The 26,131-nt window shown below is 43.5% G+C and overlaps 1 protein-coding gene across 1 annotated transcript in view; it reads left to right on the top strand.

Annotated features, from left to right (window-relative positions):
• The window catches only part of LOC145412815 (glutamate receptor 1-like), a 141,737-nt gene extending 116,363 nt beyond the window's left edge, over positions 1–25,374 (top strand). The window contains exons 3-4 of the mRNA XM_080282639.1: positions 22,049–22,181; positions 25,299–25,374. Coding sequence (XP_080138765.1) covers positions 22,049–22,181; positions 25,299–25,374 — 209 coding nt within the window. The remainder of the gene's footprint in view (positions 1–22,048; positions 22,182–25,298) is intronic.
• The last annotated feature ends 757 nt before the right edge of the window (positions 25,375–26,131 follow it).

Raw genomic sequence — 26,131 nt, 5'->3', positions numbered from 1 at the left:
CGCAATCTGTACCCCTGTAGGCCTAATGGTTACCGCACAATTGCGCGTCAGTTAAAAAAAAGTTTATGATAGTTACCCCTCGAAAACAATAAAAACCATGAAAATTTTGGTAACTACCTATTTTTCTTATTGAAACAGGTCATTTCAAATTGTTTTGTCACACCAACCATGAAAACAGGTGTATGTAGGTGTGGGGAGATTACTAGGCTGTGGGGAGATAAAGTAGGCTGTGGAGAGTGGGCCTGTAGGTACGGGGGTTGGAAATAACCAGCTTTTCGCATGAAAAGAAAGCACTTCAGTGTGTTCTGTAACATCTACCATGAAAACGGGTCTGTATGTAGGTGTGAGGAGTAGGCCTACAAGGCCTTGGTGGTACTTGGAAGTGCAAAGAAAAAAAAAATGCCAACCAACATTGTCGCTCGTAGCGTTGTGTGTTCGTAACGCAACGTTGAGGAGAAAAGAGACGTACACAAAATTTGGAACGAATGTAATAGCTATAAGCAGCCCCAAACTATTGGGTTGAAAACAATTTGCGCAAAAAGTATGCAGTGCACTGAATCATGAGTTATTTGGTACATGCAGTGACACCCTAACTAACTAACTAACTAACAGGCAGATAAGTTAACCACGAAGGGCTGGCGGTTGTGTTTGCCCAGAGTAAATGTTTGCTCGGAGACGGAGACTAATCAGACCTACTAATCTGGGCAGGTAGGGAGAATGAAAAAAAAATAATAATAATAAGATTCGTCGTATGCAGTACAACATAAAATAGCATTCTCCACCTACGAACGTGCGGAAACTGGTAGGTACGACGTAAGAACTGAACAGTGAGGTGTAATTATATGTATATTTGGGAAGAAGTTGAAATAATATGAAAAAGGTACGTAGCATCAGGCCTGATAACTCTCGGGGGTCTGTTGGGGGTTGGAAGGGTAGTGTGGGGCAAGGAGGGAGGGATGGGGTGGGGTTTGGGGGGGAACGAGGCTAGATGTATATTTGGGAAGAAGTTGAAAAAATATGAAACAGGTACGTACATCAGGCCTGATAACTCTCGGGGGTATGTTGGGGGTTGGAAGGGTAGTGAGGGACAAGGAGGGGGGGATGGGGTGGGGTTGGGGGGGACTAGGCTAACAGGGAGGGAGTAGGGGCAAGAGAGGGTGGAAAAGGATGCAGGTGGTGGTGGGAGGAGAGATGCAGGTGCGTGGAGGGGTGGGAGAGTGATGGGTGATAAGGAGGGAGTGAGGGAATGAAGTAGAGGGTGGCATGGAGGCGGCCTAGAGGAGGGGTGCCCCCCACCACCGGGGTTGGTCTGATCCCCCCCTCACCCCACATCAGGGGCGAGTTCTCATTGGCCTGAAGCCATGTACGTCATAATCGGGGTGGAGCAAGCGTTCAGCAGTTTTTTACAGGCCCCGCTCAGTTGATGCGATTAGGCATTTTGGCATAAAACTCAAATCGCATCAACTGATGTGATTAGGACCTGACTTACCTGAAGGTGGTACCTGGTGCCCAACATCGTCCACTCACATGATGAAGTGCTGCCTTCTTCTTCCTGACGTTTATCATTATGTGTGCCTGCCCTCCTCCCTTCCTGTTTTTCTCTTATCTTCCTATAACGTTTTATTACTCTTCTTTCCTCATCAGGCAGCTCTACACTGTGATAAGTCGACTGGCTTTCTGTAAGCCAAGAAACCATTTTTAGCCATCTTACTGTATAACAGGGTGATGTAATATTTGCAGTGGTACAGCTGCGGACATATCAAACAGAAACACCCCGTCCATCAGCGAGGTGGTGTATTGCTCTCCGTATCTGGTAACATTGATTGGTATGGAACTTAACCAGGTTTCGATCGGTCGCTAGGACGAACCGAACACGATTATCATTGCCGTTGTGCACAGTTATTGATGGTATATAAACAATGTCCCACCTGACAGTATACTGAAAATAACAACGTTTTGTGAGTATTGTAATAAAATAATTTCACACCATTCATATTCGTAATTTATTCACATGAAACACACAGGTTTCGTAAGTATGACTTTCATCAAATATCACGAACCATATAACATTTGCCGACGGCCAGCATATAAGCCACTGTAACACAGTCTGCATTCCCGTACCTATCATAATAAGCACAAAACTACCGTGGCCCCCTTCCTCCCTGACCGTGAACCTGAAACTGTTAGACCTCTTTACAGTAGGTGGCGCCACAGGAGGAGACAGGGTGGGGCCCCTGGGAGACAGGAGGAGAGTGGAGGGGGCAATACTGATCTGGCTGATGGGAGGGGGCTCTAAAGGAGACGAGTGATGCGGGAGGGGAGAGTGGACTGTGGCAGAAAACTAGGATGAGATGGATAAATGCCATGCTGGTGACATGGTGCCAAATCAGCTAGAGTTTAACGTTGATTATGGAATTTGATAGTCAGGCTGTTAAACGTTATGTAGACTTTGGCACGTTACGCAGTCTACCAACATGTTTTGTTACATCGTCTAAAGGACGACCTACTGTACTCCCCATGGGGTGGCACATTACACAAACCCTACAGTATTAGTGTATGGTGACTGTGTTATCACATGGTGATATATGAAACGTTCCTAGAATGTTTGTTTGATGTCACCTGTTGTCATAGTGACGGAGCTATTCTTTTTGCATTTACTTAGTAACATCATGGATGACGACTGATATCGAAAGCAGAGGAGGGGGAGGGGGGATTTTCTCTTGCTACAATAAATAATAGTTAACAGTGCCTATGGTTCTCGTTAATATCTGTATGGCACCTGTGTAATCCAACACGTGATTTACAAGGGGGGGTGGATGATGGGCTGGGTCCCAGAACATAGGTGACGATACCGGGATGGGCTAATAGGTGGGTACAGAGATGCCTTATCAGCTGTATTATATAATCTTTATGTTCGATTACTGTTAACCCTATAGTGATAGAGTAAATTTTGGTATGAAGGGCTTGTAATTTTAAACAGTCAGTTTCAAAACCTCAATTTCCAGTTTACTGTCCTCCCTTCCCTCTTCCTGACAACTGCGTGCACTCAAACGGGTACGGACGGGGAGGGGAGATGACCGTAATGACTGCTCCACCATGGACAGCAGATTACATGTTTATACATCAACGGCAGTAGTTCACCTGTTTTCTTTAGTGGATTGCAATACACACCGTTACACATCCAGGGCAACAGCTCCATGTTCGGACACTGCTGAAATGTGTGGCTCAGTAGTTGCTCTCCGTGAACAGAGCAATGGTCCTTGTAGTTATCTTTATCCTGTCTATTTCAGTGTGAACGTCACTCGGTTGTTTAGCATAACAAAACACACTGCAGATGAAGTGTGTGTTTGCATTTAATAAAAGCGATTTTTGTAACTGATGGCACAGTTGATGTAATATGCGCGTGCTCAGACTGGATAACAGTTGCGGATTTGTGAGGGAATGCTTGCGGCATACGACAGTTGCTCAGTATGAACCTAAATTTAACTAATAACCATTGACAATCTCTTAAATCAACAGCCAAACACGGCATACAGAAAACTGTAACATATACCTGGGTTAAGCAAATCCACCTTTGTTTTGCACTGGTGCCATACAGATGTTAATGAGAACCATAGGGACCATCATTATTGTCAAACTGTTCATATTTACCGGTGATAAAGGAAAAATCTACATAGGTCTACCCCTACTCTGCTCGCGATATTAGTCGTCATCCACGATGATACCACGTAATAGGCTACAAGAGTAATTCCCAATCACTGTGACAACATCTGTAACATCTGACAAACTGTAGGGACGTGTAATATATTTGCACATTTGTAAATTGTCACCATACTCATAATACAAGGGTACTGAGCCGTCCAGTGGAAAGTGTGTCGTGAACTGTTACAAACCATGACGGTCAATAACAAAACTTGGCAACGTCAACATATGTTTCATGGTCTGATTGTAAAATTCCATATTCCCCTTGAGACACTGATTTGGCCCAGTCATCATCTTGTACTCTATCCCTCCCACTGTAGCTCCTGTCGTCTACCAAAGTCCATCTCCCCTACCCCATCACCCCTCTCCTCTGGCCCCCAGTTTGACCACAATTGCCCCCTTCCTCACCCACCTCCCTCCTCCTGTCTCCCAGGTCCCCCACCCACACCCTGCCGCCCCCTATGGCGCCACCTCCTGTATGTAGTGAACTTGCTTCGATTTCAGAAGTCTACCAGTGTCAGGTTCACGGTAGGAAGGATGGGCGTCACGATAATTTTCTGTTCATTGACAGCTGTGGAGAAGCTGATAACTATGACATATGATGAATTATTAACTGTTGCATGGTTCATGACTTGAAACTAAGTCACTCATGAAATCCGTGTCATTCATAATAACTACCATTATGTAGAGGGTGTTACTGTGTGACAACATTAAAAAACTTATCATCAGTATATTTTCTGGCGGAACATTACTCATATATTACCACCAGTATCTGTGCACAACGGCAATGATCATCGTGTTCGGTTCGTCCTAGCGACCGATCGAAACCTGGTTAAGTTCCATACCAATCAGTGTTACCAGATGCGGAGAGCAATACACCACCTCGCTGATGGACGGGGTGTTTCTGATTGATATGTCCGCAACTGTACCTCTGTTAACGGCTGGAGTGACGCAAATGCATCATCCGTCCAGGAACCAAGCCTTCACACTTTTCCCCGCGCCTCGCTGTCGCGGAGCGCTGTCAGTCACAAGGTAACATTGGTTCACTGGACGGACAGCCCTTCAGGGGCGGTTGCTTACCTGCGGTTGATGGGACTGCCTATCCAAACAGACTGGGGTTGTTAACAATTCTTGACTGAAGAAATTTGTCTGTGGTTGCCCGACAAAATACTAGAGCTGTTCTGGTTATGAGAGGGTTCACACACACACACACACACACACACACACACACACACACACACACACACACACACACTGCGGCCAGCCAGGTAATAACACTATCTCATCGTTCATCAACTAATTAACTTATAAATTAGGCCACGCCCTAAGTACCTCCCTCCCGTAATATCTCCCTCCTTCCCTTCACTTTATTTTTCCCTCCCCCCATTCCCACCCTTCCCTTCCCCTCCCTTCTCCCATTATTTTCCCTCCTCTCTCTCTCTCTCTCTCTCTCTCTCTCTCCCTTCCAACTTTTTAGCTCCTCGCTTCCCTCCTTCCTCTCGCCGCCACTCCTCTTTTCCCCACGTTCCAGTTCTCTTCTCTGTTTATCTCCCTTCGCCATCCTCTCCAAGTCCTTTCCCTTCCCAATCCCCACCCTTCCCAATCCCTTCTCCTCACTTTCTTTCCCCTTCTCTATTCACGTTCTCTACCCTTCCCCTCTCCATACCTATTTTCATCATCCCGTCTCCTCCCCTTCCTTCCCCAACCTTTTATTTTTCCTTCACCTCTGAACTCAGTCCCATTCCCCTCCCCTAATCTTATACTTTCCCCCCCCCAATCTCCTCATTCCTTCCCTCCCGCTCCACCCCACCTCTTCGTCCCGCTCCACCCCTCCCCTTCCTCCCCTCCCCTCCCTCCCCTCCCCTCCTGTCCTTTATTTTTCCTCCACCCCTTCTCAGTCCCCCTCTTCCTCCTTCCCCTCATATCATCTTCCTTTTCTCTTCCCTTTAAACCTCTCGCTTCACCGTTCCTTCCTTCTTTCCCTTCAACCCTTTAATTTCTTCCTCCTTTTCCTTCCCTCCCCCACCTCTTCCCCTAGTCCCTTAATATCTCACACATTCCCCCGCCTCCTGCCTTAGAGTTGATTAGCGTGAAAATCCCCACTAAATAATTTTTTGGCCGGTGGGGTAATTAGCGGACACAAGGTTGAAACTTATGTGCAGAAGCTAATATTAGTATTCAAGGCGACAAGTTTATGTTGTGGTGTGTGTGCTGACGTCAGTATTCTGGAATATATAGCAGACGTGGGCCTATATTCTCGCAGGGTAAGGGGGCTCCCTGACATGTCTTCCTTAGTTATTTTTGGATACGGCTGGTTTGTATGATATCTGTGCAGAATATGGCGATATTAAGATAATTTATGTAACACGGATAAGGCCAGTAAGGTCTGATAGACAAAATAAGTCGCCTAGGAAAAAGTGTTAGGGAGCTTTCTCAACCGACGAGAATACGGAGCTTACTGTACAGTAATTCCACATCTTGTTGAGTGAGAGCGGCTTAGAACCTTCGTGGCATGTTTTTCTAATTCTAGCTTGCATAGGAAGCCTTGGGCTACCTTTTCCTTTTTATGCCTCCGCTCACCAGACATTAAACCATCGGTGTGTCCGTCTGTGCGTGCATGAATGGGTGCGTGCGTGCGTGGGTCCGTGCGTCCGTGGGTCCGTGCGCCTGTAACACTCTTGTATGCGCGATATAACCTGAACTCATCGACGGATTTTCACTAAACTTTTGTAATTGATGCAGTATCTAGGGACGGTGAACTGATTAGCTAGGTCAAGGAGTCAGAGGTGAAGGTCATATGGTGTCGACTTAGTTTATCCTTGTAGGCGCGATATCTCCTGAACTCGACGGATTCCGACCAAACTATTGTCAGTGAAGGGACGATAAAATGATTAGGTCGGCAAAGTCAAGAGCTTAAAGGACAAAGTTATATGAGTGTGGGCTCGATGTATCCTGAACCCCTCGACGGATTTCGACCAAACTTGTCAGTGGTACAGTATGAAGGGACGATGAACTGATCTGGTCAGCCAGGTCATGGAGATTATATGGCGAGTCCGTACACAAGGCATGGCGGAGGCATATTGAGCGACGCTTTGCGCCAACAGCTAGGGTTCTTTTATTTAGCGCACTAGCAGGGGTACCCGGTGATACCCCTCCCCCTCCTTATCTCTCTCTCTCTCTCTCTCCTTATTTATCTGACTCATACTACTCTGTCCTTCCTCCCTCAGACCATCGGTCTTTTTGGTCTTAAAACTTTCCTTGGGTCATAAGACCAAAAAGGCGAACACTCCGATCCTGTTCGTTCAAGTTCAATCTTTCTTTCTACTCCAGAAAGACTATGTACAGTCATAAGAAAAACTATCGTTACCCTTCAGAGCTATGCACTATGACACAACGACGAAGTGTTGTGGAATGACGGGACAGGAAAGTTTGTACCTCAAACCCGTCAATGTCGGTTATGTGAAACACAGATATTAGTATTTGTGCTAGAGGTAATAAAAGCTAATTAGATCGTTTGGCCTCTGTGCATAGAGACAGTACGCTTTATTATCCGGCACCGAATTCATTAAATAAGAATATAACCGAGTGGTCTGAAGTCGGCAACACACATGTAGACGGGCAATGAGTATGTGCATCCATGCCAGACGTATGATTGTACTTCAGCCGATACAAGCCAAATTAGTAAATTTCAGTGTAATAATAATATGTATTGCTTTCTACATATAATAAATGTTGAGTAGAAGGAAAATAATAATACATGCTCAGTCTTACTGCTTTAATATTTTGTATACCCACCCCCTGCGTCCAAAAGCGCCTCTAAACGTCTGAAGCATCCATCTGAAGCATTTAACCACCCATCTAAAGCAAACAAATGAACTTGTGCACCCCTGTTAGGCTATCAAAAAAAAAAAAAAAAAAAAAAAAAGTCTATGCCAATAGATGTAATACCCTCCAAATAATTTATTTGTTGTATTCTATAGATAATAAGTGTTGAATAGTAGGAGAATAATAAACCTGCCGAGTTTCATTATTAATCCCTGGCGGGACGCTCAGGGTAACACAAACGTCCTATATATTTCCCTGCCATATGGCTCATTCTTGCTCATTATTCCAACTCTTGTAATGGGATTGTGATATGGCAACACTAGATAGGGGAGGGGCGAACAGCAAGGACCCGCCCACATAGCCCAGCTAACGTTCGTTTAGCATCGAACATTCCTGGGGTAACGATACTTTTTCTTATAACTTCTCCTCTCATGCTTTTGAAGAGGGATTATAGGTCCAGGAACTTTCCATTTCAGCTTTCACAGACCAACGCACAGTATTTGTGCATACTTGTTTAGTATTACCGGTGACCTAAAATGACCTCCGACCGGTGACCTCAAATGACCTCGGCGTCAGCCTCACATAGCCTATGTCCGTACTGGAGGTCATGTGAGTCTCCATGCCAAAAATTGGGCTGCAGGGGTACCTGGCGTTGCCCGGGCCAAAAATGCGAACACTTAGCCGGTGACCTCAGATGACCCAGATCTGAATTTTGACCCCCTAAAACCTTCCTTGGGTCATAAGGATTCCAAATACGTAGGTTACGACCAGGTAAAATGAAAACTGAGGGAATAGTTCGTGAACAAACAGACAGACAGACAGAAAATGCCCTTTATACTGATATGGTAGATTACCCCTGAACATTCTCTTGTGCTATCGTTTTAATATCGACGTAGTTGGTACCAGTAAATTACATGAGAATATTAACGTGGAAAATGTAGAAATATACAAGTGGGGGAGATGTGCAAAAAAGTTACCTAGGAAGCTTCACCTCGTTCTTAGTGGTTTATCCAGCAAGCTTATCTTTCTGTTTGCCATTTATATCGTTAAAATATTGACATAGCATCAGTGATATACTTGGGGTTATAGATGTGTAATGTGCAGAATAAAGCGTAAGAGAGAAGTGTTGCGAACACCTCAAAGCCATTTGGAATAACCCTAAAACGTACACCCAGTCGATAAACAGCAGTAACAAACACAGGACTCCTTCAACCCGAGGACTTAATTTCTGTTTCATTCCCGATGCCCCAGATGATTGTGCCCAGTTTAGGAGAGAGATTTTATTCTGAATTTGTTAGATATACCGTCATTAACCCCTTCACGGCTGTGGGTCGGAATTACTGTTACTGTTATGGTTACTGACCTTGACTTTGCTGATATTGCTGGTCTATCATCAACATATGTGAACGTCAGCTTCTGGTGTATGGGCACGTGGCACGTATCCATACGTTTATCCTTCCCATAGAGTGATGTCCGAAAGAGTCAGCCTGGATTGAGAAGACCAAGGAGGAAACAGCAAAGCTTATGGCTGAAGCAAGTTGATCGTTCCTGCCGGGAGATACTTGGAATGGGAAGAGTTGGTGCCTGGAGGCTTGCAGGGAGGAACCTCTGTGGGTGGAGTCGTAGGGTGAGTGAGGCAATCATCCACCGCGGAGGCCGACTCTGGGCATAGACTTGATAGCTTGCACCTTGAGGTCCAGCAGTTCTAGGTGCCAAAAGCCTTCAAATGTCACCACTTCGGCATTAATATCCACCGTCCATTTTGAATACATGCTTGGTCTGTTTCCTTCATTACTGGTGTAGGTGGATTGATGAATACTGTAAGTGCTTAAAAGACAAGTACAAAAAAGTAGATGGGGAAGCTGCCGGGCCCTTCGGTGTATGCCCTTGGTGTAGTGTGGTGTGGAAGGAGGATTTTCTTTGGTCTGGTGTGAGGGTGGTATGGTGTGGTGTGGCTCCATTAAAGTATTTAAGGTTTATGAGAGTGAAGTAATGCACGTCCGAAAATCATTAGGAAGACACAGACGGACAAAGCCAAACCTAGAGATGCTGCCACGTGTCAAAAGTATATGAGATGAAGAAATGCAATAATTAAAATAAATATTGACCCTTTCATGATCGGGAAAACTTTTGTACTCTCTTCCATCTAACGGAGGAGGATTTTATTTATCTGCAAGTAAGTCATTAGAACTTAGGAGTGTCAGTACTGAAGTGATTAGCCTTCGCATGGTCGAGACAACTCAGGTGTTTTACGGCAGCAAATACCAGAACTTGCTCAGCTAAGTGTGAGTCATAGGAGCCTGAGAGGGCGGAGAGATGATAGAAAACAAAGCTTACAGAAACAAAACATCTGATAATCTGACGATATAAAGGAGTAAAGACTTGAAAATGAGAGGAAATTGAAGGAGGAGAAAGATGAGTGAAAATGAAAGAAAGGGGAGATGAAAGGGACCGTGAGACAAGAGAAATAATAGAGAAGGGAAAGAAAAATGGAAGAGAACGACTGGTAAAATGATCTGAGTGGAAGAAGCGAAACGCGGAGTATAAAAGTGGTGAGGGACAGAGGGAGAAAAGTGGAAGGGAAAAAAAAAAGACCGGGAAAGAGTGGATGAAAAGTTTGAGAAGTGGAGAAGTATACGTAAAACTGGAAAAAGTTAAAGATGATGAAATGCATAGAAAGAATAACAGAGATGGAAAAAAGTGAGAGAGAGAGAGAGAGAGAGGGGGGGGGGAGGATGGGTGAAGAAAGACAATCATGGGTCAAGCCTTAATCCCGTATTAATTAAAGGAGACTGATCGTTTCCCTTTCTTACGGAACAGTTCTCTCGCCCAACCCATTTCTTCTCTGACCTCCCTTCATTCCTCCCTCCTTCCCTCTTTCCTTGCACCACCTCACTTCATTTTTAATTTACACTCACATTTTCTCTCAGCAACTGATTCTTGCTTCCATACTCTGCTGTTTACCACATGCTTTCATTAGTACTTCGGGGATAATACACCCAGGTTTCTGCTCCACTGTTTCTCCATTCACTCCATCCTCTTCCCTCTTATTGGCTTTATTTTTTATTTTTTTATTTTTTTAATCTTTTCCCTCTTTTCACAGCCTTTAAAGCTAACAGTATGATGGCATCTGGGTTTTATTGTTCCTGCTACGACCTGACGATTTTCTTTAGCTTGGAAGAACTGCCTGGCACTGATGGGAAGAATGAAGACTTACCCCTCTAGTGCCAAATCCGTACCATAACACACAGGATCTAATAATTTACTCTCAGCTTAGTAAACTCATCTGAGAATATATTACTAGACTTGTGGTAGGTGGGGGCGCCCATCATCCACCCACTTAGTGTAGTGGTACCCTGTTTTGGGGGTATCTCCACATCGGGTGGCAAGCCAAATGATTTCCTGTAAACCAGGAAATCATTTACAACGCTGGGTGGTAACCTTATAACCAACCGACACGTGTTCCCTACGTGACACAAGTGGGTTGGCGGAGGGTTAGTGCCCCTCCCCGGAAAACAACTAACTAAATATACGAAAAAGAAGCCTCGGACCAGGACTGACCAACAGATGACGACTAAGGACCGAACAAAGGACATGGTACGGATGGCGATGTGGAATGTAAGAGGTGCAAATGATGAGGTGAAAGAGAGAGAGATTAGCCAGGTGCTTGAGGGTGAGAAGGTGGATGTATGTGGATTAACTGAAACTGAATGGAAAGGTGAGAGTGTGAGAGAATGGGAGTATGGATGGGGTATATGTGCAGGAGTAGGTGAGAATGAGAGGGCAAAAGAAGTAGTGTGCATTGTTGTGAGTAACAGATGGAAGGAGAATATAAGAGAGTATGGATCAGTTGGCTCAAGGATTGTGTGGGTATGATTGAAAGTTGGACTACAAATGTGGGCAATTTTGTGCTTGTATGCGCCAACGCAAGATCGTGGAAGCAGAGTGAGAGAAGAGTTCTGGACAAATGTGGAAGAGTGCATGGAAAAGTTTGAAAGGAATGAGAGAGTGTTTTTGATTGGTAATATGAATGGTAAAGTAGGGAATGTGAAGGTGGATGGAGTAGTTGGTGAGTGGGGTGTACCTGCTGGGATAGATGAAAATGGTAGTACTTTAGTGGACATTTGTGCTGGGAGGGGTTTGGTGATAGCCACCCTCTTCAGGCACAAAATGATCCACAGGTATACATGGCGGGTGATGAGAAGGGTGGGTGGTGAACTAAATGAAAGGAAGGCATTGATTATGTGTGTGTGGATGAAAGGATGCGAAGATGTGTGATGGATGCCAGAGCATAAAGAGGTTGGGGGAGTGGACTCTCTGTCGACTGGAATTCTAGCAAAGTTTTGTACAAATGTAGTAACTTTAAGAAACGTAGGATTGTGGAAGCTGTATGTATAGAGAGATATAATAATTTTAACCATAGTGAAGGAATGTATAAATTAGATCCAGTTATGAGAGGATTAGTGGTAAGGTCCTTGCCGTCCCTTGTAATCCCTCACTCAGGTCGTGGACAGAGTAGAGGGGGAGTCAGGTGAGGTCACATCAGGTGTGGTTGGGAAAACGTGTCCTCACCCTGCATATAAGCAGCTTTTTAGTATTTGTATGTACCACTCTTGGTCTGTAGATCCACTGAAGAGGGCGACAGCTGTCGCCGAAACTGTTTGGAATACATCTTTTTTCGTCTGCCAGTGTGGGTTTTTGTATCCTATTCTCTGGCTCGTATTCTCGTTGATTAAGGAAGTTCCCTAACACCGTCTTTAGCCATTTATTTACTTATTACTCCTTACTATCCTCCTCTGTGCCATTTAAATAATTCCTGTACCATCATTTTCAGCATATTACAAATTTACATTAACCAGACATATCCAAAACAAACTGCGAAGAAAGAGGTTTTAGGGAGCATTCTTAACCGATGAGAAAACAGACCTGTGAGTCTTGTGTACGTACTAAACTGAATAAAATCACCCTCTCATCCTCTCTCTTCTTCCCCTCGCCTTCCAACCAGTCAGTCACTTCCCCTCCTCTCGTCTTTGTCTCACCTCTTCCCCGTTGTCCACTTCTTGTCTTTCAATCTCTCCCTTTTTCTCAGAGCCAGACAAGGATTTCAACAAAGGCGAAAACTTCTCTGCTTGTTCCCTGATTTCCACACTGTTGAGGTATTACTGACAGGACGCAGGACACGGGGGACGAGGCGGAACAGGTTGAGTGAAAGGGAGTTTAGTTTAGAATAAGATTTTGGAAGACGAATAGCCAACCTGTATATTTATGTGTTGTATTTTTCCCATATATGTCACGTGGTAACTTTTTATATTTGTGTGTCGATTTCTCTGCGTATGTTTGTCTGTCTGTCTGTCTGTCTTTGGTGACATGGAAGTAGGAGGTCAATTTGCTAGCTGAGTATTGAATAAGATTTTTACAATATTAGAATGGGATCATCTGTAAGTGCAAGACATTTCCCGAAGAATGCTTCTTATTTGTCAATAGATAGATTTGCTTGTATTTGTAGCTCATATGAAACAAATGGCAAAATGAATAGGTTAAAGGACTCCTTCGAATCGAACTTGAGTCTCATCATTACCGCGTCCAATGCCAGACAAACACATGCCTGCATTGGAAGGGTTGTTTGGGGTGTTGGGTGGTTTTGCGCCCGTCTTTTGATGATTACTCGCTCGTCTTCTTACACTTTTTGGCCTATAAGATCATATCAAAGGGCTTAATAACAAATCTGATAAAGGTGGCTCTAGGTACCAGCCCTAAGTGCTACAGAACATACTTGTTGGTTGGAGGTCAGTCACGTCAGATATGAAGTCGTGTGGCTGTGGCAGAGAGCGTTGGTAAGGAGAAGAAAATGAAAAAGACATTACATTTTCCTTTCGGAAAACGTAAATATTATTCGCTAAGGATGTAAAAATGCTTGGGAAGAACAATTTGCGATTTTAATCGTAAAATTAGCCTCTTGCGGTTTAAGCTAAACGTTTTTTCTGTATATACCATATCAGTCTGTATCAATCTATATACTAAAATCTCTATACCTATTTATCTGTCTATCTCTCTGTCTGTTTGTCTGTACATTTATCTGTATGTCAGTCAGTCTCGGATTTAGAAAAAGTGTCAGATAAAGATAGAATAAGATTTTAAAGGAATTTTGCTGGCTAATGTCTCACTGTTTTTGGCTGTCCGTCTGTCTGTATATGTATATGTCTCTCTACCTATCTGTCTGTCTTATCTGTTTATCTGTCAGTACACCAATATCTGTACTTTTATATCTGTCTCTCTACCTGTTAGTGTCATCCTATGCAGCCTGTCTGTCTATCTATCTATATTTGTCTTGTCGGCCAGTCATATGTAACTTATTGTGTCTGTGTATTTGGGGGCGCATAGAAGGAATTAAATCTCAATTAGATGTTGAACAGGATTTGGACTGAATATAAAATGAGAACCTCTACCTATTTCATTTATTTGTGTACCAATTAATCTCATGCATTGTCTGTCAGTCCGTCGGCCTGTCTGTCTGCCTGTCTCTGTCTGTCTGTTTGTCTGTCTGTCTGTCTATCTGGTTAACTTTTGATGTTGGGGCACGAATTCTAAGTAATGAAGAATATACGAATCTTGAAAGTGAAATGCCTAGTTAGAACATTTGGCATTATGAAAAGATGGAAGTATGCTTGTTTGTCTGACTATCCGACCGACGGTCTGTCCGGTATCTATGAGCATCTGGCTATCATACGTCTAACTAGAGCTTGTCTATATATATGTATTCCTGTTTATCCAAGTGTGTGCAATTGTCAGCCTGTGATTATCTGTTTGGTTTTTAATTTGAGGTATATATTTATATTTACAATATGTATCTTATGAATGGCAATCTCTGTCTATCCTATCTTTCTGTTTCTATCTGTCTATCCACCTTTATTTTTCCATTTCGACGGATTCTTCTTTTTTTTTTATTTTTCTTGTCTCTTCCGTCCATCTGTTTCTTTTCCTCATACACTATAGTTAGATCTTCAGGAAATTCGTACATCAGAAGTGAATAATATTATTCACTTCTGATGTACGAATTTCCTTACTACTTCAGTGTACTATTTGTTATTCCTCTCTTTCTGTATTCTCCACTTTTTCTCTCACTTTCTCTTCCTCTCATCCAGTCTACTTTTCTTGGCACCTTTTCTCCCTTCATACTGGTTATAGTTTTCTTCACCTTTTTCCTCTTGTATCTTCTTCTTGTCCTCATCCTCCTCTTTTTTTTTCTTTTTTTTTCTTTCATTTTCTTTTCTTTTCCCTCTTCACTCTCTCTTAAAATTTGTCTTGTGGTTATTCCCTTTCCCTTTCCTCCTCTTCTTCCTCCTCCTCCTCCTCCTCCTCCTCCTCCTTCTTTCTCCCTCTTACTCTTCTTCTTCGTCCTCTCATTCTGGTTAGCATCTCCTGGCGCGTTTCCCTTTCTCATTAATTCTTCCATCCCTCCGCAGTGTGTCTTGTAACTGGTCTCTCTCTCTCTCTCTCTCTCTCTCTCTCTCAAGGAAAGAATGATTATCTAAGGCTGATGAAAGATGAGGAAGCTAAAGGAGAGAGAGAGAGAGAGAATAAATTGCATATGGCATGAGATTAAGCTGACCCACATAGTAGAAATTCCATACCACTTTGACTTACTTTATATCCTTATTACACTTTACTGTTCTCTTCCTTGTTTTGATGTCTCTGTAACATTAACCTTAAATCCATAAATAACATATAAAAGATAATTAACGCATTAAATAGCCCTCCGAAATAAACTCTATCCTCTTGCGCTAACCTGCTGCAGATTTTCACCCTTTTGCAGCTTACTTCACGTAGCTCAGCGGCTGAGAAATACAAAGCTACGACCCAGCTCCCTCTCCGTGGCATTGCATGGTGACTGGCATCAAATTCTAGTGTTCATCTAATGTTTCAACCGAGTATTCAAGATAGAGAGATGACAATTTTAGGCCCAGTTAAAGTAAAAATCGTATAGTAGAGTTGCTTGGTTGTCTCTTTAGCTGTTCACAATACGAGTCTGGTTTAATTGTAGGGAAGTATTCTAAATGGCATTGGAGGCTTCGTAGCGGCTTTATTTTAGCGATTCATTTATTTATTTATTATTTATATTACACATAATTTTCTCTTATTCATATCGTTTCATTATTTCCAGTAGTTTGCATCAGTAACTTACATGTGGATGGTGAAATGTAATGAGCATAATGTAATGAGCAGAATAAATGTAATGAGCAGAATAATTATAATGAGCAGAGTAAATCACAGCCTACATTTTTCAAGGTAGTGTTCCTCGCACGACAGATTGAATAAATGGAAAAACTTATTACCTGTCAGAACATGATAACTGGGATCAAATACTCAAGTGTAGAGGAAAATGAGGAAGAAATAATGGGGGAGTTAGGTGAGAAAAGTGAGTGGGAAAGGAGTGATCACCTAGAATGGTTAATAAATACGGAGGAAAATGAGGAAGAAATAATGGGGAAGTCAGGTGAGATGAGTGAGTGGGAAAGGAGTGATAAGCTGAAATGGTGAATAAATACATAGGCTTAGAGGAAAACGAGGAAGAAATAATCAGGAAGTCAAGTGAGAAATTGGGTGAAAAAGGAGTGATTAGCCACCAGAGAATGACACCAAACAGGAAAAGTGAAAATGAATTATTGAGATCGTTAGTGTGACTAGGTAACGATAATGGCTAAAAAAAAAAAATGGTACTGAAAGAGGAATAGTATATATATATATATATATAGATATATATAGATATTTATATATATATATATATATATATATATATAAAATAGATGCAACGATAGAGGAAAGTCAAGGAGGCATTGAAAGTAACAAAGAAAACTTCACTGGAGACAGACTGTTGTAATTAAGAAGAGAGATGGGAAGATTGATTAATAATTACAGTATATCAGATAATGCGAAAAGGAAGTGACAGTGAAAAAAGGAAGTGACTGAAAAAAAGGTGAGGAAAAAAAAGGAAGTGACTGAAAAAGAGTAAAAACCCAAATGGCTGAAACATCAAAGGAAGAATCATTAAGTGGGGAGGAGAGGGATTAAGTCCGGGATGGGGAGATTGATTATGGGGTGGGGGTGGGGGAGTATGGGGTGTGAGAGAGGGAGGGGATGTGGGTAGAGATGGGAGAGAGGGATAGGGAGTTGACTGGGTTGGATGAGGAGAGAGAGAGAGAGAGAGAGAGAGGGAGAGAGAGAGAGAGAGAGAGAGAGAGGAAATATTAATACCAGTAAAGAAGATGGAGGGGGGAGGGAGGTGATGGAAAAGATGAAGTCGGGAGAGAGATGGGAAGGAGGAGCCGATGAGGTGAGGGGAGAAAGAGAGGAGGAAAGGAAGCTGATACCAGTGAATAAAGCGGATGGAGGGAGGGGAAGAGGGAGGGTGAGGGGAAAGGAGGGAGAAGAGAGAGGAGAGATGGAGAAAAGCGGGAGATAATAGCAACAGGAGAAGGAGGATGGGGTAGAGAGGGGGGCAGAAGAGGAGGAGGAGGAAGGGGGGACGGAGGAGGTGGAGGGTAGAGTGGAGGATGCGAGTGGATGGAGGTAATAAGAATAATTAGAAAGGTGGAGGTGGAGGTAGAGAGGGAGAGGGAGTTTGAGAGGGAGGTGGAGTTTGAGAGGGAGTGGGAGTGAGAGTGGGAGGTGGATTTGAAGGTGGAGTTGGAGTTGAGAGTGGCTTGGAGTTGAGGGTGGCTTGGAGTTGAAGGTGGAGTTGGAGTTGAAGGTGGAGTTGGAGTTGAAGGTGGAGTTGGAGTTGAAGGTGGAGTTGGAGTTGAAGGTGGAGTTGGAGTTGAGGTTGGAGTTGAAGGTAGAGTTGGAGTTGAAGGTGGAGTTAGATTTGGAGTTGAAGGTGGAGTTGGAGTTGAAGGTGGAGTTAGATTTGGAGTTGAAGGTGGAGTTGGAGTTGAAGGTGGAGTTGGAGTTGGAGTTGAAGGTGGAGTTGGAGTTGGAGTTGAAGGTGGAGTTGGAGTTGAAGGTGGAGTTGGAGTTGAAGGTGGAGTTGGAGTTGAAGGTGGAGTTGGAGTTGAAGGTGGAGTTGGAGTTGAAGGTGGAGTTGGAGTTGAAGGTGGAGTTGGAGTTGAAGGTGGAGTTGGAGTTGGAGTTGAAGGTGGAGTTGGAGTTGAAGGTGGAGTTGGAGTTGGAGTTGGATTTGAAGGTGAGTTGGAGTTGGAGGTGAAGGTGAAGTTGGAGTTTAAGATGGAGTGGGAGTGGAAGATGGAGTGGGAGTGGAAGGTGAAGTTAGAGTGGGAGATGAAGTTGGAGTGGGAAGTGGACTTGGCGTTGGAGTGGGAGGAGGAGTTGGTGTGGGAGTTGGAGTTGGTGTGGGAGTTGGAGTTGGAGTGGGAGTTGGAGTGGGACATGGAGTTGGAGTGGGACATGGAGTTGGAGTGGGACGTGGAGTTGGAGTGGGACATGGAGTTGGAGTGGGACATGGAGTTGGAGTGGGAGGTGAAGTTGGAGTGGGAGGTGAAGTTGGAGTGGGAGGTGAAGTTGGAGTGGGAAGTTGTGTTAGAGAGGGAGGTGGATGAAACAGGAAACGGTTTCGGACAGAGAAATGGAAATGGATGCGGGGGGAGGAGCTAGCAGAGAAGGGGAAGGAGGAGGTGGAGGTAGAGAGGGACTGTGGGGAAAAGGCAGGGAAAGGAGGAGGTGGAGGTAGAGAGGGACTGTGGGGAAAAGGCAGGGAAGGGAGGGGGAAAGTATAGGCAATGGAAAGAGGAAAGTCTGCCTAGACCGGGGGGGGGGGGAGTAACTGATGAGTAGCAAGGGTGAGGGGAAATAGAAGGGGAGGAGACAGAGAAGGTATGAGAGGAGGAAAGAGGAAGTGGGAGAGTAGAAAGAGGGAATGGAAAAGGTGAAAGGAGTCAGAGATGATGAATGGAGAGAGTGTGAGAGAAAAGACAGGGAGAACGAAAAGTTGGAGGAGGAGGAGGAGGAGGAGGAAGAGAGAGAGAAGGGGGAGGAGGAGGAGGAAGAAGAGAGATAGAGAAGGGGGAGGAGAAGGAGGGGGTGGTAGTGGTGGTGGAGGTGGATAGTGGAGGTGAAAGTGGAAGTGGAAAGAGAAAGGAAGGAAAAAATGGAGAGAGGATGAGAAAACGTAGAGGAGGAGGAGGATGGAGTGGGGAAGGAGGAGAAGGAAAAGATAAGGAAGGAAGGACAAGAAGGATAGTGAGACGGCGAGTGACAAAGAGAGGAGGAAGGAAAGCGGATGAGTGAAAAGTGTTCCATAGAAAGTCACATTTTGTCCCAAGTCGAGCCTCTCAGTCCCCCTCTGGCCAGGTTGTGTCATAGGATCTGTTAGGGAGCTTACTCGTACGGGCTGCTCCCTCTGTCAAAGATCTGTGGCACTTTCACTCTGACACTCTTAGGACTCTCTCAGTTCAGTAAAATCGTATGGTATTAGAACTGATCACTAGACTTGAACTGGCTTAAGGGGGTTAATACTGATGGTATTAACACTCAGGATCCTTAGATTCACTCTTAGCTGAGGAGAAAATAAAAATGTGTTTTGTGTTTAATAGAACAAAAAACTACAGTTGTCCCAACAATGAGTGAGATTATTAGCCTTGTACACACACACACACACACACACACACACACACACACACACACACACACACACACACACACACACACACACACACACACACACACACACACACACACACACACACACACACACACACACACACCCAAACACACACACACACACACACACACACACACACACACACACACACACACACACACACACACACACACACACACACACACACACACACACACACACACACACACACACACACACACACACACACACACACACACACACACACACACTTTCATTGTTCGCTGTTTTATCTAGTGTATCCATGTTTTTCTTTTTCTTATCGTATGTTCTTTTCCTTTTTTTCTTTCCTTTTGCATCATACACTTCCTCTGTTAAATACGGCGTTACTTTCTGGCTTCCTTGTCATCATCTCTTATTTTTTACTTCCTTTTCTCGTTTCCGTTGCTAAATCTTTCCACTTTTGATATCACTTCTATTCACCTTTGTCTTCCCTGTCATGTGTCACAACTTTCTTTTTTCATGGTGCCCTTTTCTCACCTCCAGACCTTCCTCACTCCTGCCTTCCTTCCCTCCGTCTCTCCCTCGATCTAAGTTTTTATTTATTTTTTGCTCCACTCATTTTACTACTTCTTTCTCTTCCTTTCTTCTTCCTTCCTTTCCTTAACAGTAAACTTGTCGTCCTTTGTGTCAACCTCTCCCATCTTCCTTCCCTCCATTTCTGGTGTCACGCTTCCTTTGTGCCCCTCTTCCATCTTTTTCGCCACCTCTCTAACCATTCTCCCTCCTTCCCCCTCTTTCACCAGCCTTAGATAATCCTTGTTTCCTTCAGCCCTTCTTTCTTTCTAACCTTCTACCTCTTCACCTCCCTTCCCACACTTTCCTATTCCTTCAGTAACCCATGTTTCCTCTTTCCTTCCCTCCTTCGTTGGTTTCCTTCCTTTCAGTATCTCCTCTCCTCCATTTTCTCAGTACTTTCACTTCCACTCGTTTTTAAAAACCCGGTGTTTTCTCGCTCTGTCCATCCCAATTCCTCGTACAATCCTCCTCCTCCTTTTATTTCCCCCATCTTCTTTCTTCGCCCTGTCTCCTTCCATTTCATTCACTCCTCTCTGGTATGTTGCCTTTGTGACGACAGAAGGGGATTGTCCATCTTTTTTATTTCTCATTTCTCCAGTAGAAACTTGCTCTCTTGCTAGACACAAGTTGCTAGCGGAGGAAAGGGCGATAGTGATCATTTGAGAGAGAGAGAAAGAGAGAGAGTTCTGTATCCATGTGTGTCTTCCCAATTCTCATATCTTCCTCCTTCCTTCCTGGCCCCTCCTTTTTTCACATCATCTCGTCTCAATCTCGTAAGTAGCAAAACATACGATCTGAGAGACTGGAGACAGCTTACTAGCTTTGAGTTTCGCCTCTCAAGAACGATGATGATATTTTTTTTTTCCTGTTACAACCAATATTTTTTTGTTTCAGAGGAGAGATAAGTTAAGGGGCGGCATTATTTATTTTTGCAATCACCAGTATGTATATTTAATTGGAAGATAATGACGTCTTTAGTTTTGCAATCCCCAGAGATTTTATTCAGAGTGGAGTTAACTAAAGTGATGTCTATACAGATAGATACGGTAGATAGATAGATACGCATATTCACACACGCACAGACACAACACACCAATTCATACCCGTCGCAGAGTGTTGTTGTGCTGGCCGTACTTATTTGTTCACTACTTAAAGACTTCTATTTTTCTGTAACTTGAAGGTGTAAGAAAGTGGAGTATTAATATTTCACCTATGCCTATATTTCGTTGTGATGATGATGTGTTGAAGAACTAAATCTTAAAGATGTACGGGAGTTTTTAAAAGTGTGTGACTCACCCTCTTTTAAACTTTTATTGTGTTGTTGGTGTGTATGTTGACTGTGTCTCGTCTTTAGCACCACTTGCGGCTTTACTGCTGCATATGCTTCCTTGTTATTATGGCTCCTGAAACTGCGTCAGCTCTTATGACTGAACATTACAGCTGCCCTCACAACTTTTTATCACTAGACGTATTATTGCTGTTACGACTTCCTCACTTATCATACCCGCCACAACGATGCACTTAAGCAACTGAGTTCCTGGGAATTTTCATCATTATCCTCAGCAGCTCCTCCTCAGCTTTACACGTTTTTAAAGTTAGTCGCTTCCTTGTCCCACACGGGAGAGACTTTTTTAGAGGAGTTACATTTAATCCTAATATATCTCTTCAGTATGGTGACATCATATTAAAGTTTTGCTGTCTCCAGACGACTTTTTCTGGCTTAAGAGAGACTTGAATGGAGGAGAAAATTCGGTTTTAATATCAGAGTACAGTTTTATAAGTGTTGTTTGGTGCTCGTAATACACCCGCGACTCACCAAGCAAGATCCCACGTTATATTTTGAGCCGAGTGTGTGTGTGTGTGTGTGTGTGTGTGTGTGTGTGTGTGTGTGTGTGTGTGTGTGTGTGTGTGTGTGTGTGCGCGTGCGTGCGTGCGTGCGTGTGTGTGTGTGTGTGTGTGTGTGTGTGTGTGTGTGTGTGTGTGTGTGTAATTCCTATCTCTGGAACTTATTCCCACCAGAGCATCATCCTCTTCTGTGACGTGTGACTTCAGACTGTGTGCACAGTTGGCAGCACAAGAACCTGGGACAGTGTCTGTGTGAAGTGGAGGTCTACCTACAGTTTCCGACGTTCATGCACCATAGTCACTTGGTCATTTCATCTAACATTTAACACCTCCATTCATCCATGTCAGTGCCGCAAAATGTGATTGTCAGGGTTGTCAAGTATACCTCTGCTACACACTGGTGCTGTACCAGCTTCGTATGTTGCCTGCCAACTGTACCTTCTTTTTATCCCGGCTTCAGAACTTTGCTGACTCAACTCTCTTTTTCTTTTTTCTCTCACCCAGGCCTCCTACGACTCCAGAAGATTTACCAGTCCCTCCGACCAGCCCAAGCGTCCTTTGAGATTCGGGTGGTGAGGCGTGTCGAGTCGGCCCATGATGCCCTGGCCTTCCTTAGGACCCTGGAAAGCAGCAGCAGGTGAGTGGATGGTTACCTGGATGCGTGCTTGGGTAGGGTGTTATTTTATAGCTATATGTGTTAGTCTTCTTTATCACCTTGAAAAGCAACAGCAGGTAAATGAATGGTTAACTGGGTGAATGGATAGACAGAGTGCTATTTTCATAGCTATGTGTGATGGCCCTTTTTAGGACCTTGGAAAGCAACATCAGATGAGTTGTAGCTGGATGGATGGGTGATTGGATGCAATGTTGGGTGCATTGTTACAGTACTACCATTTATACATGGGGCAAGAAAAGCAACAGGTAGCTTGATGGCCACCCAGATGGATGGACGAATTTTTAAGCACTTAGTTGTAACTAAGGTCATCCTAAGGTTCTGGAAAACAACATGTGAGTGGATGGTTACCTGGTTGGATGGACTATTAGACTGTTAGGTGCATCCATACAAGATTGTTACTTATACATGGCATTTCCTTGACCTCTTTCAGTCCAGTGGCTTCGTAAATGCTAACAAATTTATCACTACGGAACTCTATCACTGACTGATTTGGAAACTTCCTCTGTGATGAAATGACCAGGTTTACAAGTGGTGTGGAAATATTCCCCCGCAGCGTTGATTCAATTTTAACCAAAGTTGATGAAAAGGTAGACGGCCAGCCAAGGGTTTGACCATTATTTTATTTTTGAGGACAGGCCAACGTAACATGACCACCACATTCCCAAACAAACTGCTTGATGGCAGTATGATTTTCATCACGCGTTCGTCCGTGTGTGTGTGTGTGTGTGTGTGTGTGTGTGTGTGTGTGTGTATGTGTATGTGTGTGTGTGTGTGTGTGTGTGTGTGTGTGTGTGTGTCTGTGTGTGTGTCTGTGTGTGTGTGTGTGTGTGAGAGAGAGAGAGAGAGAGAGAGAGAGAGAGAGAGAGAGAGTAATTATTTTAGCTCAATTATTCATCTGTTAATTGTTCAGCTGTCTCACCAGTAATGTTGAAAGTTTACACCAAGATGAAATTATGATGATAGGTGTATGTACAAACGCTCGTTCGCTTGTCACGTGCTCACAGAGCGTACTTTACTGGTGTTGTTGAGAAGACTGTGTTGGTGTTGACAGGGGCGGTAAGAAATTTGCCGCAGTAGGGAAAACAGTTCTTATCCACAAACCGAACTTTAATTGTTTATGACAAGCGGTATGGTGCAGTCTCTCTCTCTCTCTCTCTCTCTCTCTCTCTCTCTCTCTCTTTTTCTCACCAGCTTCCTCCCTTCCTCCCTCACTTTAAGCAATGAAGGCATTTAAAGTTTGCACCTGGCGTTATATAGCTTTTGTTTGGCCGTGTATGCAACACAGAATGGCCCAGCAACGTCCTCTACACTCGTCCCCAGTGTATGTGTATTGTCCTGGGCAGAGGGACAGTACGCTGGAGTGTCCTGCTTGCTGTGTGGTGCTGTATTGTATTTTTTTATGTTTTGATTCAGTTCTATGAGCCTCCTTCCGCCCCTCCCCTGTCTGTCTGTCTGTCTGTCTGTCTCTGTCTGTCTGTCTGTCTGTCTGTCTCTCTCTCTCTCTCTCTCTCTCTCTCTCTCTCTCTCTCTCTCCCCCCCTCTGTGTGTGTGTGTGTGTGTGTGTGTGTATGTGTCGGTACACAGGCTTCCTTTCCTTCATCTGTGAAATACCCCTCCATAGTTCAAGAAATTGTGTGTAAAAAGGGAAAGAGAAAAACTAAGGACGCAGACGTAAGTGAGAATGGAGGAGGAAAGAGGAAGGACACGAAGGGAGAATATATGGGAAGGATGAAAAACAGGCCACGGAATGAACTGGAAAATGATCTACAGCAATACGGAGAAAAGAAATATGAGGGAAATTGAAGGAACAGTGAATGGAAGGAGAAGGAGACAGTAAAGAAGAATAAATGAAGTAAATTAGAGAAACAAGGAGGGAACTGGAAACGGAAAGGAGAGAGCAGAAAAAAGAAAGGGGAGAAGAAAAATGAGGGTAATGTAGGGAACAGTGAATATAGGAAGAGGAGGGAAGCGATAATGGGAATGTATTGAAGAGATGAGAGGTACAAGACAGAAAATGGAGAGAGAGAGAGAGAAAGAGAGAGAGAGAGACCCACTCCTGCCGCTTCACTAGTATCATTGCTGTATATACACACATACTGTATGTTCGTCTCTCGTCTTATCAGGAGAGAGTGCAAGTCGGGTCGAAGCTGTTTTAGCTTCCCAGTAAACAACTTTTCGAATGTGGGTATAAATCTTAAAACGTTTGTGTTAAATATTCCCTAATTTTCAGTAAAGCAGTTTGGTAAATACAAACACTTTTACTTCTCCACTGTAGTGAGTCTGTTTAGTCTGAGGACAAGTGGTGGTTGAGTGGTAGGGGAAGTAGGCTGGTGTGTGTCAAGCCGCATGATCGATTCCAGGTTAGGGATGGGAACAGTTCGACAAAAAGCTCTTTAAGACAAACTGAAACTGGACACATAACCCACCGACAAAATAATAATAATAATAATAATAATAATAATAATAATAATACCATCACATCAGTCCTGAATGAGGCATCGTGGCAAGTGTTCAGTATGGATGGAGGGTGTTAGCACCTTAGTAGTGAAGATTGTACGGCTTTGGTGAATGGACTGGGATATCTGTGCTGAGGATCGGACACAAAAAAAACTCCAGTAACGTCTTTCTGTACCTTATTTTGCCTACTCTCAGCAGATTTTATTCGACTTAGAGATACTTTTAAACTGGAGGAATTAGACATATCCTTAATGAACAGCTTTGATTAACACCTTCATTATTAAGGGCTGAATAAAACTGGTAGATAATATACTGTAAAACTGACGTCATCGTAGTTGAAGGTTTTGATTTTTTTTTTTTTTGGTGGGGGAGAACTGATTAATTTACGCAGGTCATGTGGGGATATATATAGCTTTTGTAATAATTTCCTCTGGTACTGGAGAGAGCTGCCTTCATTTGGTGGCACTGACATACCCGAGCGGCTCAACTTCCTGGTTTCGTAAACGTCCTTCGTCTACTTCCCTGTCCCCTCAGAAAAAGATGGTGGACTGAAGATGGGGGGACAACAGCCTGCAGTCCACTGGGTTCACATTTCGAATGAACCTGGTGCCACAACAACAGCAGCAGCAGCAACATCAACAACTACAACAGTAACAATTACAATGAAAACAACAATAACAACAACTATGAAACCTAACAAGAACAACTAGTAATAATAATAATAATAATAATAATAATAATAATTAATAATAATAATAATAATGATAATAATAATAATAATAATAATAATAGTAATGATACTAATGATAGTAGTAGTAGTAGTAGTAGTAATAATGATAATAATAATAATAATAATAATAATAAGCTCTGAAGTCTTGCTAATTCCAGACCAGTTTTCTTGTTCATGGAATAATCTTTCGAACTCTTGGTATGGCATGTAGCCTATTTAAACCTCCTCACTACGGCTTTACTAAGATGAATAAATCTGGTATGTAGTGTGTATCGATTTATTGTATTGTATGTATTGTATAAGTGAATTCACCGCCTGGCAGATCTCATGCAACATTGTTTTTAGATATTTTTGACACTGGCTGTGCAAAACAAACCTTTTATATTACCCCTGCTGACGTCAAAAGGTTATTATTTATTTAGCTCAGGGAAATCCACGGCACACACGAGGATGCAGGGATCTGGGTTAACGCCTTCACTCCCGTCACTGGTTTTGGTGTTTATTCTGGCTGCTACTTGGCCATTTAACTTAGCTCAGAAGAGGCTTTGTTAGCTGGGTGGGTTAAATAACACCTTCAATAACACCACTGCTGGGGTGTTGGCCTAAGTTGGATGGGTTAAATAACACCTTCAGTAACACCACTGCTGGGGTGTTGGCCTAAGTTGGATGGGTTAAATAACACCTTCAATTACACCACTGCTGGGGTGTTGGCCTAAGTTGGATG

This window comes from Coenobita brevimanus, chromosome 1 (assembly GCF_032717465.1).
Source record: "Coenobita brevimanus isolate Jiangsu-jjx chromosome 1, ASM3271746v2, whole genome shotgun sequence".
Taxonomy (NCBI): Eukaryota; Metazoa; Arthropoda; class Malacostraca; order Decapoda; family Coenobitidae; genus Coenobita; species Coenobita brevimanus.
This window is presented reverse-complemented; position numbering and strand designations above follow the sequence as displayed.